Consider the following 18,426-nt stretch of genomic DNA (forward strand, 5'->3'; position numbering starts at 1 on the left):
GGAGGGAAGTGCAGGATGTACAACGAACGTCGTAAGGGCCTCCAGGGTGCAGGCTTTCATGACATAGGTTATACGTCCAAATGACACGAAAGGGGTAATAGAGCGGTCCGTGCAGCCCGCGATTATTTGCATTTTACGTCGGAGACATCGCTCTTTTCCACACTTTTTATTGTTAAAGTCTGACGGTTCGTTCAGGAGAAATAATCCGTTTGAAATATTAAGTGTCCCGGGGTGTTAAAATGGAGCTCTCCCTGGAGCAGTCAAACAAAGCTACGGGTTCACAAAATCATGGTTTTTAATGCTAAAAGAGGAGGATATATACGTAGGGGGCAAGATACCAACATTATACGAGTTAAACTCATACAGTATATGCTTCTGGGAGGATTGCTGCTTTAAAGGTTATATACAACATTTTATATAAACCACTTGATTTTATTGTCCATACGCAATAAGCCTCAATACCATTTAATAAGCCTGGGCCCACGTGTTTCACCCCCCACCCCCCAAAAAAAAAACAAATGCCTATTTTGCCGCAATCACACTGCACTTATTACATTTAACATTATCTACTGTTTTTATCATTATGCGCAATTTATTTATTTATATTCAAAGCTACTATGTGGTCTGAGGAAGCACAAAGGAAAATAATAATAATACTACTACAAAATACTGATTTTACTCCTATGTATAAATTATTAATTTGTAGAAATATTACAGTGCTTGATTTGTTTTCAAGTAAACATATAGTTAAAATGCAAGGTGAAGTATAGTATTAAGAGAACATCTCTATAAATATAGATTGGACTTTTACTCGGTGCATATTTACCGATCATAAAAAAGGTGTGAAAAGATGTCACATCATTTTCTATAACGTGACTGGGGGGGGGGGGGGGAAGGGGTGGAATACAATATTTATCATACATTTATCTCGTTACCATGGTCCAATTCCGAATGGATATTCAGAAAGCATCATGGGACATTTCCATTTTCTTCGTTAAGCCACACACACACAAAAAAAAAATTACCTTTCATTCCTCCTGAAAAGCCTCTCCAGTTGGCAAACACCATAATAGGAAGACCTTCCCTGTTGAAGTCCTTGATTGCTTGTGCAGTCTTAAAAGCAGAATCTGGAAACCAGACCTGACCCGCTTGTTGGATTATCTATAGAAGAGAGTGGTAATTTCATTTACCTAAAGCACGTATAAATGATACATGATAATAAAGACCGTCTGTGCACAGTGCTCACATTCTCCTGGAGTCTAAATGTTTTGATACACTGTTCCACGTCCTGTCCAGCTACTCCATTAGCAGGTGGCCACATGGTCAAGGTGACATTCTCTCCCCCCCCACACCCTCCGCCCCATTTTCATCCTCAATGTATACTACAAGCTTTAAAAAAAAAAAAAAAAAAAAAAAAACCAATACAGAAATGTGATTTGTAGCTGAATTATTTTCCTTCCATTTACATTTTCCGCTACATGATCCTGTTTTGAGTGCACATTTATTATGACTAAATTTATAATAAAACCTGAATAATCGGTTTTACTAGAGTCATAGTAAATGTGAGAAAGTATTGGTCTTCTTTAATGAAAGAGGAGACGATGAGTGGAACAATGACCCAAGAGAGGTGGGAAGGGTATATACAGATGGAAAATGTAAGCAACGCTTGGAAGAGGCCTCTGAATTTCAAACATTTATGTGTTAGGTTCATTTTATGTTTTACATTATTTTTTATTTTCCTTCATTTTACTACATGATAACCTATGTTCATTCCATTTCTTCCATTATCTTTCTATGTCCATACCATTTGTGTACATCTTGTAACTTATTTTCATTGCATTTCCTACATTATGTCGTACGTGTATGTTAGAGCCAATTGTGGCCCTCAAGGTTTGTCCTTTTTGTGGATTAGTTGCAGGGGGTGTGTGGAGACCGTGAAGATGGACAGTGGGACGAGTTGGCATTTGCATTTACTTTTAAGCCCTTTCGCACCATTAGTGCCAATTTGACCCTCGTTTAGCGTCTAATAGGAGGTTACAACTCAGCTGGCCACTTGGTTCCTAAGAAGTTATTATTTTTTTACAAGTACAGTAATTCTTTGTGCATTTCATGTATTTTTAGTACCTATTCTAGGTTGGCAAGTGTCATCCTACGTGTATAGTCAAGATAAGCGGAACGCCAGCATGTGATAAAAATGTTAGTTACCAGACTTTAGTGAATAAGTAATTTTGTGGTAATTATTCATTTGCATTCTCGTTTGCATAACCAGTTTTACAAATATTACACATATATCAGATATCACCACGATAAAAAGTCTCTTATCACTGCTTTATCACTTGTGATATGGCTTTAGTGAATAGGCAGATAAGAAAAACGATCAGGGGATATCGTCAAAGTTTTCCCCTATACCAAGTAAATCTAGACCTGTGTCGTTAAAAAAAATTGCTCACCCAACACATTTTATTTTGAATACAGAATGAGACAGATCATTTTGCACCGTGTTACAAAATGTTATCTAGAACATAAATGACTTTTTCAAGGTTACTGTGTTTTGTGCATATCTACCTTCGCTTCCGAGTCCAGGTTTGCGGGATCAGCAGGTATGCTCAACTCTACAGTCCTTGTCTCTACGGCAACTACTCCTACAGGTATGCCTCCCAATCTGCAAGAACGGAAGAGAGACAAAGATTGGTTTTAAGCATTACATGGTTTGTACAAATCGCTGCTACCGAGCTTCCCCATCACACTGATGTAAATCTAATCTAGAAAAGCAATTTGACATTAAAAATGTAAGATGTACTATACTTACTTATGCCATGACCACAGGGAAGCACTGGTGGGCTGTGAGCTACGCTGAACACTGCATTCTGATAAATTAGTTGAACCTTTTATGCTTCCTGGTAAATCTCCCAGCAATGACGTATACTATCTAATAGATCACGTTGTATACATTTGATTAAATTGCCTGATTAATTTTGGAGAAGGGATCTCACCGAGACGCCTTCCCCGTCTTCTCCTTAGTATTATACAGCTTGAATAATCTGCTCTCACGTACAGTATTAGCTATATTTTGTGTTATTTTTTATTATTTTTGCAGGTTTTGGTACTGCACACAGACATGTTCTTCTTCCTGTTATTTCAGAGCATCTTTTTTTTTTCAATTGGAAGCAACCAGACTGCTGCGATTGCTCCGCTGAGATGGTGATGTGAGGCAGGGAACGGAGGGGACATAAAAAGTGCCTTCATATTTTCTGGCGCACAGACCATACATTTAGGCAAGAAGATGATACTCGCATAGTGATGTATGCGGCGAGTGTAAAACACCAGTGACTCATGAGCGGCTGAGGCTGTGGAGTGAAATAACTCCCTCATGCACACTCTCAAGGTAATAGCCTATTTATTCTTTGTCTAGAGTTAGTTACATTTTTATTGGACCTTTTTTTCTATTTAAATGTTTGTAATGAATTTACTAGAAATGAAAGGTGTGAGAGATGGATGGCCCTGAAGGCTCCAACCGTACGCAGTTTCAATTTGAGCTGCAGCACAGGCGCCTCTGAACTCGCTCACCTGCTTTTCTACTGAGAACGTGGAAACAGGGGGGGAGAGAGAGAGCGAGGGAGCCAGAGAATAATAATGAAAGTCCAAGAGAGTGGGTGCATTTTTAAATACCAGTCTTTCTTACAAACTCAAACTTGGCATGACTTGGTTAAATCTCTGACTAGCGCGCAGCTCTTATGGCATTTTTTGTAAATGTAAATTAGTCAACGGACTAATAGACTATAGACACAATGGACTATGTCACTATAGTGGAAGTGAGCATTTCCATGAACAGGTCACATTAACCCCCTTCCTTCACTTAGTGGTTAGACAGCTAGAGAGATAAAACATATACTGTAGTGAGGTTTGCTCAGTGTCAACACCAGTTTAAGACAAGACCAAAGGAATGGTGTGGAGCTGGAAGCTACTATAAGCACATTCTTAGGCCGAGTCCATAAAAGGACAGGCCGCGCTGAGCCTCTGCATCCTCAATGAGGATGCCTTGAGAGGGGGCTCATGCGAGCGTCCGCAGGCGTGCTGAGGCGCTGGATTTTTCAGCCGACAACCAAGCTGTTTTTCAGAGCGCTGTCGGCTGAAAACATCCAATCAGCGCGGAGCAGCATCGTCACGGCGCAGTGACGTTGACGTCGGTGCGTCACGGGCGATTGGCCCTGCGACGTCACTGCCCCGCCTCCCTCAGTCTCCCCCCGCCTCCGATCGCGCCCGCTGGCTCGCCTGCATGGGCATGAAATTGCGCAGATTTCAGCAGGCGAGCCTCAGCGTCAGCGCGGTCCAGCCCTGCTTCCCCTTCTATGGCCCCAGCCTTATCTGACCACAAATCCACTGTACTTTAATGTCAACCAGATGGCATACTTTCTCTCCCAAAGAGTCATTAACCGGTGGACCAATGGCATCTTGTTTTTGTTTACCTTGCTATTTTTTAGCGATTTGTAAACAAATTCATGTAAACACATCACACGGTGTGTTGGAGACAGCACTCCAGTTGACAACTGTAGCACAATAAAGTAGTTGCCCAAGAGAACTGACACACATGTATTACTGATAACATAATAGGAACAGAAGGAAAGATAATGTTGATAATAATTGGAGGATAGAGATCCTGACGCATTAGTATAGTGTATTAGATTGTCCTGACAGGGGCAGTGCAAGGTGTATCTTGAATAATTTTTGCAAGAGTCTCTCATAACTATTTAAACTAATTAAAATCACCTCCAACATCATTAAGGAGTGCAAGACACAAATGCTCACGCAGATGCCTGAAAACAATCTCAGACTCTCTGATTAACCATCTAATTGCAAACTTTTAATTACAAAAGACGCCACAAATACAGACCGTATGACTTATGTCATGAAATACATGTGCACGAATGATGGATCTCTTTATCATAGGATTATTATTATTTATGAAATCAGGAAAATGACTCAAAACAACTTCGGTTTTCCATTATACTTCATATAAATTTTTATCAGGCACTGCACATGAAGATGCTACATCTTGTTTTATAGCACATCCCTGGACAAGATGCCAGAGTATAATAAAAGACAATTTACAGCCAAGAGCACATATTCCAAACATACAGTACACACAAAAGATGAGTTTTGGAGGCACTTACAGGAACCATCCCCCGAAGAATACATTTATGTCTATTATTTCATTTTCTTTTCAAAATGTCACTGCTTTTGAAAGAGACCAATTCTGTTTTTATAAGTTTGTTGTACCTCAGAGCCAGGTGAATCAAAAAGGAAGGACACAATAACCAAAGACAAGCATTACAGTGTGTAAAGAGCAAAACAATATTTTCTTACTTTGGGATGGTTAAACTGAAAGCTCACAATGGTTTAAAAGGATAGTCCCATTTAGCCCATAAAAACATTTTGTACACCACTTGTATACAAGTGTAACTAGCTACCTTGGACAAATGTAATCATTCTTAAAGCAAACACGTAACTTTTTGGCTTTCTTTAAGAATTGTTTTATTTCTCATTGGTGACAACCATGGAAAGTCCACTGCAAGTTGAGCAATAGTTTTCCTCCACCAGTCTGGCCACCTACTCTTTTGACATAAACATAATTACAGTATATGTGCATCCTGCTTGTCAGTGCACCTACTGTACTGTAGCAATAGGAGGAGAAAATAAAGAGGATCATTTTTTGCATGTGCAATTGAAAGTCATTCTGCGCAACAGACATCATACTAAAGGAAGAAGCTCTAAAGGAAGTCAAACCCCCCTTTAGGGTTACGGTTGTTATGTTAAAAACGAAATATGAAAACAAGACATACATCACACTGATGTACAGAGGCGGCACACTTTATCCTCACTTGGCTAGTGCCGCAAGCCGGGAGGTTTCCCGGCTTGCTCGTTTCTTTCCCTCGGCGTGCCGCGCGTCACCGATGCGCGTTCACGCTTCATCGGGAGCGTGCGCGCTTGGCGCGCGTGCCCAGGGCTCCGCGAGGGAGCCCTGGTGTCCCGCGATGTGGGGGATTGCGGTGGGGGGCTCCGGGGGACCCGGCGGACCCGGAGAGGGGGAAGCCCTGATCGGAGGACCGATCCTCCGAGGCTCCGGCGCGCGCCCGGGACACCTCGGCGCGCGCCCGGTTTCTGTCGCGGCCGAGACCGGGCAAAGGTAAGAATAAACTCGGCCGCGACAGTATTTGCTTAAAGCAGCAAAACACCTTGCACTACATCTGTTGTATTGTTCTAGGATTGAAGCAGGGGTCTCCAGAGCTGAACTGTGTTCATTTCAGTGCCGGGGACCCCTTGCTTCCAGAGATACTTACCTCCATAGGGGGTGCCAGTATCTCTGCAGGCAGGGAACGTGTGTGCCTAAAGAAATGGCGGCTTAAATGTCCCGCGGGCAAACAGGAAGTCGTAACATCATCCCTTGTGACTTCCTATTGCCCACGTGACCTGGACATTTGAACTCCACAGAGATACCGGCACCCCCTACGGAGGTATGCATCTTTGGAAGCAGGGGGTCCCGCAGCTGAAATTAATACAGTTCAGCTCCAGAGGCCCCCTGCTTCTGTCCTAGACCTAAAAAAAGAAAGAAAAAGAATAAGATACAGTGCCAGGTGTTTTACCACTTTAAGCACGCCACTGCCATGGTTTTATCTCGATACTAAAAAGAAACTGCAACTTTCAAAAGTGTGTGTTTCCTGCCCACAGACCAGCAGCTATTTCAAAAGTAAGGCTCAGAGACTACATAATCCTTAGCCCATTTAAGTAGCAAGCATAGTGGAGTTTAAAAGGGCGTTCGAAAGGAGTGAACAAGTGGACAACACCTACTGGCCCTGATTCCTGCATTTGAACAATACTGGAAAAGAGGATATCATCTATCCCAGACTGCACACCTCAGCACTTAACTATTGCTGTGATGCCGCCTTTAATATTTATATTTCCTATGACCTCACTTCTTTTTAAATTATGCACTTCCTTCCACCAGCCTCATTATGTCTAACTCTATTCATATATCTCCATCTCTCCTTCCTTCACCACTTCTCAGTTCACATGAACTCCTTTCTTACCCGCGCCCTCTGTCACTACACAGCTATACACCCTGCACTAAAACACACCCCTACAAATCATCCTCACACATTCTCTTTCTATCCATGCTTCTCCTCCTTGCTTCTGGGGATATCTCTCCCAATCCTGGTCCCTGTCTTATGCCTACATGCTCTCGTCCTCGCCTGCCAAATGCAACCCCTTCTGGTGTCAACCCCTCCAACTTCATACCCATCCCCTGCCACCCTCCCTCCTCTCTCCCTTTCTCCTGTGCCCTTTGGAATGCTCGCTCCATTTCTAACAAGTTCCTCTCTGTGCATGACTTTTTTCTCTCTCACTCTCTGCTCCTATTTACTATAACTGAGATCTGGCTCACTCAGTCTGACTGCTCTGGAAGCTGCCCTCTCTTATGGTGGCCTTTCTCTCTCCCACACTCCGCACCGTGATGGCAGGGGTGGAGGCATGGGGCTCCTCCTCTCCTCTCTCTGCCGTTACTGAACCCTTCCTATTCCTCCCTCTATTGCTTTTCCCTCCTTTGAGGCTCACACTGTCCAGATCTTCTCTCCCTGTCCACGTGGTGGTCACCTATCGCCTACCTACCTCTACTCATTCCCCTTCTGCCTCTCTCTCACTTTGAATCCTGGCCCTCTTTCTTTCTCTCTTCAGACTTCCCTGTTCTTCTCCTTGGTGACTTCAACTGCCATATTGATGACCCCTCTCTCTCTTGGGCTTCCCGCTTTCTCTCTCTAACCTTTTCTTTTGGCCTTCAACAGTGGACTGCAGCCAGCACCCACAAGGATGGCCACTATCTAGATGTTGTTTTCACTAAAAACTTTTCTCTCTCTGATTTCTTCATTTTCCCTTTCCTATCTCGGATCATCACCTCATCTCATTGTCTCTCTCGCTTTTCATCTTCATCTCCATCTACCCCTCGTTTCTGCAGAAACCTGCGCTCTATTAACCTACCAGCCTTTGATTCCACTTTACGCTTCTCCCTCTCATCTCTCAGTTCTGCTACAGACCCTGACAACCTGGTCAGGAACTACAACTTTGCCTTATCCTCCTCTCTTGATATACATGACCCACTTTCTCTCTGCCGTCCTCGCCCTTCTAACCCCATACCCTGGCTCAATTCCCACACACGCATGCTTCGTTCCTCCACTCGTTCCTCTGAACACCTCTGGAGGAAATCTTACACTCTCGCAGACTTCCTTCACTACAAATTTATGCTATCCTGTTTCAACTCTGCCCTCTCTCAGGCTAAACAAACCTACTTTTCTTCACTAATCAACACACACAAGTGTAACCCACGCCGACTCTTCTCTGTCTTTTACTCTCTACTCAAACCACCATCGGCTACCTCCTTTTCTTCCGCCATCTCACCTCAGGACTTTGCGGACTATTTTAAGGAAAAGGTGGAATTCATACGTCAGAACATCCTCTCTGTTTCCTCCTCCCACCCTACACCACTTCCTAACTCTCCACCTGCCTTCCTTGACTCTTTTTACGCTGTCTCACAGGAGGCTGTGTCACTGCTGATCTCCTCTTCTCCCTCTACCACTTGCCCTCTTGAACCCATTCCCTCCCATCTCCTAAAACCTCTTACTCCTACTATAATACCTACGCTCACAGATTTTTAACTCTTCCCTCTACTCTGGTACCTTTCCCTCCTCCTTCAAACATGTAACAGTTATATAATTACTCAAAAACAGCAAGCTTGACCGTACCGGCCTTTCTAACAATCGACCTGTCTCCCTCCAGCCTTTTGCCTCCAAACTCCTTGAACGTCTTGCATTCTCTCGTTTGCTCCATTTTCTCAACACCTATTCTCTCCTAGACCCTCTATAATCTAGCTGCTGCACTGCTCAGTCCTCTGAAACAGCCCTCACAAAAATAACTAATGACCCCTATGTTGCCAAAGACAGAGGTCATTACACTCCGCTCATATTACTTGACCTCTCTGAAGCATTTGACACCGTGGACCACCCTCTTCTCCTTCACATTTTCCATATTCGTAACAAAGCTCTATCCTGGATCTCTTCCTACCACTCCCATCGTACTTTCAGTGTCTCTTATGCCAACACCTCTTCCTCTATCGATCTCTCTGTGGGGGTACCCCAGGGCTTTTGTCCTGGGACCTCTTCTCTTTTCTCTGTATACACTTTCTCTGGGTGACCTAATCACATAAATCTACTTTTCAACCCCTGACCTTACACCTGTTATATAGACCAATGTTTCTGAATGTCTCTCTGTGATATCATCCTGGATGGCCCTCTGCTGACTTAAAAACTCAACATGTCAAAAACAGACCACCTTATACTTCCTCCCAAACCTGGCCCTACTACCTCCTTCCACATTACTCTTGGAAGTACAATCATTCACCAAGTAACCCAAGCACGTTGCCTAAGGGTCACACTCGACTCCTCTCACATTCAAGAGTATCTAAAACCTGTCGCTTTTTCCTCCGCAATATTACAAAGATACGCCCTGTTACTCGACTGCTAAAACTTTGACTCAGGCCCTCATTCTCTCCCGTCTCGATTACTGTAACCTCCTGCTGTCCGGCCTTCCTGCTTCTCAACTGTCTCCCTTACAATCTATCCTAAACGCGGCTGTCAGAATCACTCTACTCTTTCCTAAATCTGTCTCAGCGTCTCCCCTGCTGAAATTCCTCTCCTGGCTTCCTATCAAATCCCACATCTCGCACTCAATTCTCCTCCTCACTTTTAAAGCGTTACACTCTTCTGCTCCTCCTTACATGTCAGCCCTAATTTCTCACTATGCACCATCCCGACTCTTGTGTTCTGCTCAAGGAAGTCTTCTTTCTACCCCCTTTGTATTTTAAGCCCTCTCCCACCATAAACCTTTCTCACTGACTGCCCCACACCTCTGGAATGCCCTTCCACTCAATACCCAACTAGCACCTTCTCTATACACCTTTAAGACCCACCTCAATGCACACTTGCTTAAAAAAAGAAGCATATGAGTAGCTCAGTGGCTTATACTATACATGATGCATAAAACTTGGCCCGCTGCAGACGCACTTACCAAAATGCCCTCCTACTGTCTCTGTACGTTCTCCCTACCAATTAGATTGTAAGCTCTTCGGAGCAGGGACTCCTCTTCCACAATGTTACTTTTATATCTGAAGCACTTATTCCCATTATCTGTTATCTGTAGTTATTTGTTATTTATACTTTTGTCCCGTGTATTACTACTGTGAAGCGCTATATAAAGACATACATACATACTGTTGTCACTGGTGGGGCTCTGAATAGTTGAGCATTGCAGTATTTGCAGAGCAGATGACAGATCTGCCCAGATTATGAGAACAAACCAATGATTTTTGGAGTTACTTGATCAGTCACGGGAAGCATTGGGCCTGCATTTTTTTGACAGAACGTCTATAGATGAAACCTATAAGGTTTTGAAAGTTCTGTACAATATAATTTACTCTATTAAGAACAGTAACGTTGGTATCACAAGTGACAATTAATTTTCAGTGTAGGTAAAGGCTTAGAGCAGGCCTGCACAAGTCCAGTCCTCGAGGGCTGCAAACAGGCCAGGTTTTCTGGATAGCCCTACTTCAGCACAGGTGGCTCAATTAGTGGCTCAGTCAGACTGAGCCACTAATTGAGCCAGCTGTGCTGAAGTAGGGATATCCTGAAAACCTGGCCTGTTTGCAGCCCTCGAGGACTGGACTTGTGCAGGCCTGGCTTAGAGTAAACAGATATCTCGTTTCACACAATGTAAATCCATTGCAGCACAAGTATTTCACATTATTTTTTAAACTACATACCAATAGATTATTTTCTTTCAAACCAACAGTTTCACTGGGTTTTTAAAATGTACGTGCAACTTCCTTTCTACTATTAAAGTATAAATGTCCTTCACTACAGAAAATGCACATACTGTAGTATTCAAATGTAACGGAAAGAGAGTGCATTTTGAATTTCATTTGGAAAACTGTCATGCTCCATCCAGCATTGCCAAATTCCCTTCTGTAAATATCCTTCTAATGCAGAGTAAGAGAAACCAGATCAGGCTGAGGGACTCAAGTGGACAAAACAAATGTCCCTGAATGGAGTACTAGCTCTGCGTTTTCTACCTCAAGCCGATTGACAGCAGTACAGTTACATTTAATGGCTATCACAACCAAAAAAAAAAATGGAGGTTAAAAAGTGGGACTGCCAGAATAGCATAATCCATAGTTTATAGACGTAGTGGTCTAATTTAGGGAACAAAGTGAGTTTAATGTGCTACATTTCAGTTAATAAATAAATGAATGAGTGACTACAGATGAAGGTCTCATTGAAAAGCACGTGTGGTTTGAAAGTGACGGCCCAGGTAAAATATATTGACGAGTGGGAGTTTGGAGTAGTGTAGTAAAAAGAATGACATGCATACAGTAGGTATTTAAAATAATAGTCAGTTTTTATTTACAATTGGGATTCAAATTTATGCAAGCCCCCACCTTTTTCAGTGAACCAATTAACCCCTCTTTTCAGTACGACAGGAATCTGTTACCGCATCGTTAGGGCGAGTGTAAATTAACACATAACAAGCCTAACATTAACATCTTAGCACCATTTTAACTGGGGTAACAAAGCGGAGGAAAAAAATAGGGCCATTTCTACTAAGTAATCTTCTGCTGAAAGGTACCTTCTGGTGTTGGACGACTGCTAACAGCCCACCTAAGTCAATGGACTGCAAGGTGTCTTCCAGCGCTGAAAGACTTCTTATGGAGGAAGAAGGATTAGTAAATATGGTCCTTAGTCCTATTCATTTAAGTGGAAGGAATGTTTTCTCCAACAGTGGACAGACTAAGGCCTGACAGTATGGAGGAAACGTTCTCAAGTCAATGGGAGTTAACGTGGGTTAATGGTGCGATTACCTGTTTCGGAGGTTAGTGGAACCGGAGTGAAGACGAGAGTAATTAACATGCAGTAAGAGACTATAAGTGCAAGACATTATTTACCCTACTCTTACCAGTTCATACGACAATTCTCCAAAACAATTTCAAACAAGCGTGTCTGATTTTTTTTCAGGCGGAGACCAAGAATGGGCTGCTAGGATACCGCATCCATTATTTCAGACTGGCAGACACATTGTTTTGGCTGCCGCCCCTTTGGTCTGGCCAACAAACCGGAAAATGTATTCTGCAATGTTCTGGGGCTGCGCTCGGGAATGCCCCAGCATTACAGTAATGATGAGGATGCCATGGGACTCCCTTTGTAGATCATAGGAATGCACCCTAGGGGTTCCCGGGGTCCCCCCCCCCTATTTTCCCTTGGATGGACCAAGACACGAGAATAACGCTTAAAGCTAAAACCAAGGCCACACTTGCCTGTGCTTTCAAAACTACGAGGTGCAATGACCCATTAGGTTACGTATACCCATGCCATTAGTCAATGTTGGTCCTATGCAAAGCTGTGCCTTTCAACACAGACTGGAAAATACCAACGAAACATAATAATAAGCATTTGTACATTTTTTTGTGTCTGTGTTGCCATTAAGTAGCCCTTCTAGACGCATAGGTGATGGGCGGCCCTGACCAGGGGGCTAGACCTCCCTCACTGTGGATTGGTCGCGGCCGGGGGCGGGAAGGGGAGGAAAAAGGAATGAGCTTAAAGGGCACAGCCGGGAGCAGGTGCCCTCACTTTGCTCCTGGCTGGGATGATTTTCCCACCCACCTCTTATGATTAGAATAGATAGCACGTAAGCAGTCCTTGGCCATTAGTTTTGTGGGCTATTGAGCAATGTCACTCGTGAATATTGCCAACTTGAACCATTTTCTGTTACAGGATGTATCCTGATTAATAAACAAAATCCGCTGCCTTTTTATATCTCCAGACCGAGTCTGTCGTTATTTGTATAGGTTTATGTAGGTACTGGTAAAAGAGGGGAGGGGGGATTCCTCGCAGCTTCCCTGGTCATGTAAAGGAATTTGTAATCAATATTTTCAAAAGCATGTTTATCGAATATTACTTGACATTATTTTTTTTTTAAACATACAGTTTTAGTGTTTACATACAGTGTTTAATTTTGCTTACCTGGCTCTTCCAACCACAACTGTCTGTGCCCAGGGCTGCATTATCTCCATGAATGACCCAAAGTCAAAGAAGCCACTCACCCACTGGCCTTTCTGAGCTACAAAAAGCAGAACGATTACAAGCTATAGTACCAGCTATATATACCAGATATAAATACAATATCACATTTTTGGTTACTATGTCATTCAAATTCCAAATACATGAAATATAGTCATGAATACGTATTTCTGTTTGTATATCTGTTTAAAATATGTACAAGTTTAAATGAATAAATACTGTATGTACACACATACAGTATAAATACATTTACATTTGTTTGGAGAACTTCTGATTTTGCACGTGGTAAGTATTGTCATTTTTACCTTTACGTTTAAAACATTTATTTTAGAATCTATTGATAAAAGCTTCATCTGACAATGTTGCGCATAATCAAAATGTATACCGATATATACTGCATGTCTATACACAATAAGTATTAAATCTTTTGCAAATTGATCGATCCAGTTGCATCTCTTCTTTGCTGTGCACCGACCCCCTCATCACTCCCCCCCCATGTCTAACTAGATTTTGTATTTGAACAGCAACCAAACAAAGTAGGAGAAAAGCAATAGGATTACGTGGTGCGGATATTTTCAATGAGAAGCAGTTCCAAGAAAAAGAGGTGGTCTGCAAACCACATGAAAGTAATATACTGTACATATGAAACAGACAATGTTAAGCAACTACTGTACCTAAGCAAATAAGTAGCTCATATATATATATATATATATATTTATTTAAAAATGTAGCACTAATACTGTATTTAGTCATTTATTTATCAAATGTTTTACCAGCTTTCAAGTATGTCCTAGGCACAGAGTTACGATAATACATGGATGCATTAAATGAACAGAAGTTATACATTCAAATTAGTCATTTCATGCATACCAATGCATTTATAGTACATACATAACTAAATAATTTCACCAGCAGCTTAAAGGATATCACTATATACAAATATATACACAGTATATACAGTATACAAATATATATATATTTTTTTTTAAACGATACACAGATTACTATGTTTGTTCTGCTTCCCGTGCATACAAAACCAGTATGGAATGTGCAGGTAATATGTACAATGTGCTGTATGTAGGTGGAATATGAATCGGCATTAGCAACCTTCTAAACATGTTTTTTTTTAAACATCTCAGTGCCCTCCATAAACATTTACCATTTGATTCAGCTCCTTCAAACCGTGAGCAACAAGCATGATCCTTCTTTTATACTATCCTCCTAATGCATTCATCTGATTCCTTAATGTAGAGACACGCAATACATTGCAATACCATACAATGCATGACCCTCAAGTAGAGAAAGGATTCGGTTGAACCCCAACCTCTGAAATAATGCACCCAAAACCAATTAAAAGAGAGTCTCCAAGTGCGGTAACCTTTTCTGACTTAAAGTGGCAGGCAAGAGTGTTTTATCGTGGAGAGAGAGAAAAAAAAAAAACTTGTAATTACTGTGTTCTACATTGCAGGCTTCTTGGCCCCACTGTACAATGCGAGCATCCATTCCCAAGCTATCTGTGTATCATGAGTCTGAGCTGATGGTTTAGATTCTGGCCCAGCGTCTCGCGTCATATTGAAGAATCTCACAGCACTATCTTCTCTAATAAATGGCTTTAACTTTTCACCTAGGAGGTATCTGCTTTAACTTATCACCGGGAATCATCTGCTTTCCTTAACGCCTCTACTAAATTAAAATCTGAAAGCCGCTTGATTTGGAGCCTGGCTGGGGCTAGCACTTCAGACAGGAGGATGAATGGCCGCAGAGGGAATGTAAAAATATTATCCAAATGCAGAAAACTGAGCTAACCACAGATCTCATTCCGGCTCTCTCTCGGATTTCATCCACCGCTTCCTCCCCGTGTGTTTCAAGGCAATTGCTCACTTCAGAAGTGTGGTTGCCGTGAAATTCTGCCCAGTGCTTAAGTGCAATTGAACTAAATGCACCAATCTTAACATTTGAAGCGACAACTTTTCGATTTGATGCACCTTTTGCTCTTCAGTTCTATTTTTGGAGACGGAAACCATAGGGGGGAGAGAAAGCTAAGGTATTCCTTAACAAATATAAATGAAGTTCCATATATTCTGATGATCTAAACAAATAACGGGTACACAATTCCAAATACACTGAATATTGTAGTTTGCTGTAAGAAAAACAACAACTAGTTGTTAATTGATGACTCCTTTTATAGGTTAACGGGAATTTTCAAGATCTAACAGGTCTTCTATAGGCTACAAACTTATTATTTTTTTTTTAACATTTAAAATGAAATATGGTTCCTTAAAAAGAGTCCCAAAAAAAATAAGATAAAGGTATTTGATTGTACATACTTGGGTGAGGCCGTCCTGCCAGCATCCAACGAGGGTCATAGGGAGCCTTTGTGGGAATAAACTCAATTAATCGATCGATTGCATCCTTAGGAATAAGAACGGGTCCAGGGCTGCAGACACACTAAAAAAAAAAAAGAGAAAAGTATCACGAAAAGTAATATTGAACTGCACTGAGCAAAAGTGAAACTAACACGAGAAATGGTATTTACAGAAGCTGTTCACGGTGGCAACGGTTCATCAAGTCACTGATGTTCCAATAATTTATCCTGTTTCTGTACAAATAAAGAGTATACAGTCTGACTGACCGCTCTCGTTGTTTAGATTTATTTATTGCTTTTCATTTTTCCCTTAAAAAAAATACCCGATTTTGTTGTTGAAGTTTGTATCAGTTCATTATTTTGAACCCCTATTGTCTTAAAGTGTCAGAATTACAACTACAGAATTTAAAACAGGTGATATTTCTAGAGACAGCAGCTAAAGAACCTCACAATGGTAGCCTCAAAAGGAAACATTTAGTTTTATGATATTTGCCCGATTTGCTGCTTTTTACAGATCAACCCCGTTATAACGCGAATCCGCTTATAACTCGATGCAAGCGTGGCTCCCAATTTTCGTATTTATGAATACTTTACAACACGATTAGTGGTGTCTTAAATACTTTATTGTACAACGCATACAATTGTACATTATTTCTAACGCGATCCGCTAATAGCGCGATGTGATTCTTTGGACCCCAAGCACAGCGTTATATAAGGGGGTTGAGCTGTATGTGTTTCTTAATCAACATAGTTGAATTCATATGTGGTAATTTCTGATGTCCATTTTGTGCATATCTGGTAATATCAGTCGTAATAACCCAGATTTTTGGAGTAACCAGCCAATATCCAATTAATGGGTAAACCAAGAACATTTACATGTTTTATTGGTTATTCCTAAAATCTGGCATGGCTAGTCTGTCCTGACCATAGCTCTCAAGACTCTATTAAGTGAGGTTCTGGGCTACAAATATTTAAGGAAACAATTCAGAGGAGAAAACAGTAAAGTGCCAAAGAGGTCTAAGGCCACTGATGAGATCTGAGAAAACACACCTTTGGCATATAGGAAAGCCATTGCAAAACAGTGTACACCCCTTCAAAGTCGTCAAACACGGTACTGTGGGTAACCCCATTGTTGTGCATGATCTGGATTCCACCCAACTGGTTGTTGGAGGTGTAGACCTCCCGGCCAAGGACCTTTGAAAACAAAGAGAGATATGTCATTTGCAAAGGAGCCACTGGATGCCCTAAATTAAACATGAACGAAAACCATGAAAGATAACACTGTATTTGCATGTTAAATATCACATACTTCATTATGTTAATGACCATCTAATTGTGCAAATATTAGAATTAGGTTGAGGCTCCATCAAATACCTATTTTATATTCCATGTGCCAGTAAATCACCACACGCTGTCTCTGCAACATTTCCCGCTGGTCTTTAACCCATTTGTAAAAAAACAAACAAACAAACAACAAAAACAGATCTAGAGATAAAAAAACACTCTACAGTATTTGACAAAGTGGGATAATGTTAGAAAAAGAGGTACTTGGGCAACAAGGAATTATTACAGTATCCAGCACCTAATAATTTCATTTACAATTAATAAGAACATATTTTACTACTTGTGCAAAAGGGTACTAATCAATTAATATATAGATGAATCACAACTTTTGCAGGTTTACAGTTGTGGCTCAGTGTTTAAAATCCAAATGTTTACAGGAGTAACATTAAAGGGAACAACTTTCCTTTCAAATATTTGATTAAGAAACATATACAAATTTTAAAGAAATGCTGCTTTCAATGCTAAGCTAAAAAAAAAAAGCATTTGAGTGTTACCCTTTTAGGGCCACATGTCTGCAGGTTAATTATTTGATTATGTTTAGGAGGCTGGGTCATGATGCTGGAGCAGTAAGGGCGACCGTGCGTTGCAACACATGGATGGGCTCTGAAGCATTTTAATTCTCCCTTGTGGAGGGGTTTTGTCTTATTTCCCCCCCATAACCCAATACAGTATTTGAAGGTATGATGTATGTATGGTGTGTGTTTATTATGCATGCATGGGGTGTGTGTATATATGATGCATGTATGGGGTGTGGGTGTGAATACATGATGCCTTTATGGGTTGTGTATATGTATATATATATGATGCATGTATGGTGTGTGTGTATTTTTGATGTTTGTATATGTGATGCATAAAGAGAGAAAGCGGGAAGCCCAGGGGAGAGAGGGGTCATCAATGTGGCAGTTGAAGTCCGCAAGGAGAAGAACAGGGGAGTCTGAGGAGAGAAAGAAAGAGAGACGGGATTCAAAGTGACGGAGAAAGGCAGAAGGGGGATGAGTAGAGGTAGGTGGGCGATAGATGACCGTCACGTGGAAAGGGAGAGAGAAGAGAAGATCTGGACAGTGTGAGCCTCAAAGGAGGGGAAAGCAAGAGAGGGAGGAATAGGAAGGGTTCAGTAACGGCAGAGAGAGGAGAGGAGGATCCCCACGCCTCCACCCCTGCCATCAGGGCGCGGAGTGTGGGAGAAAGGCCACCATAAGAGAGGGAGAAGCATGTGCTGTGTTTGTTTATTGTGCGTTTGCATATGTACGGAGCTTGCCTATTGTATGGTGTGTTCATGTGTGTACGGTGCATGTAGCGTGCATCTGTGTATGGTGGGTGGGCCGAATGCTTCCTGGGCCAGTTGGTTGGGCTTGGCCCCTGGGCAAAAATTTGCTGCGCGTCACCAGCCATCTTCACTGCAGTTGGAGGAGGAATTCCAGGAAAATACCGGAGAATGCCAGAGACGCCGCCGCACCACGCCACCACGATTGACAGGCTAAACCCGTAGCCCGGAGGTAAGCGAGAGAGGTGGCAACCCTGGCTGTAGCTATACATTTACACCGG

General features: G+C 41.9%; 1 protein-coding gene across 5 annotated transcripts in view; it reads right to left on the minus strand.

Moving 5' to 3' along the window:
• The window catches only part of ACACA (acetyl-CoA carboxylase alpha), a 286,049-nt gene that overhangs the window by 61,114 nt on the left and 206,509 nt on the right, over positions 1-18,426 (minus strand). For all 5 annotated transcript variants that reach the window (XM_075589504.1, XM_075589503.1, XM_075589501.1 and 2 more), the window contains 5 exons: positions 16,588-16,731; positions 15,500-15,620; positions 13,116-13,212; positions 2,566-2,662; positions 1,026-1,161 (listed from right to left, as the gene is read on the minus strand). In XM_075589504.1, the coding sequence (XP_075445619.1) occupies positions 1,026-1,161; positions 2,566-2,662; positions 13,116-13,212; positions 15,500-15,620; positions 16,588-16,731 (595 nt within the window). The remainder of the gene's footprint in view (positions 1-1,025; positions 1,162-2,565; positions 2,663-13,115; positions 13,213-15,499; positions 15,621-16,587; positions 16,732-18,426) is intronic.

The sequence above is a fragment of the Ascaphus truei genome, chromosome 3 (genome assembly GCF_040206685.1).
Source record: "Ascaphus truei isolate aAscTru1 chromosome 3, aAscTru1.hap1, whole genome shotgun sequence".
Lineage (NCBI taxonomy): Eukaryota > Metazoa > Chordata > Amphibia > Anura > Ascaphidae > Ascaphus > Ascaphus truei.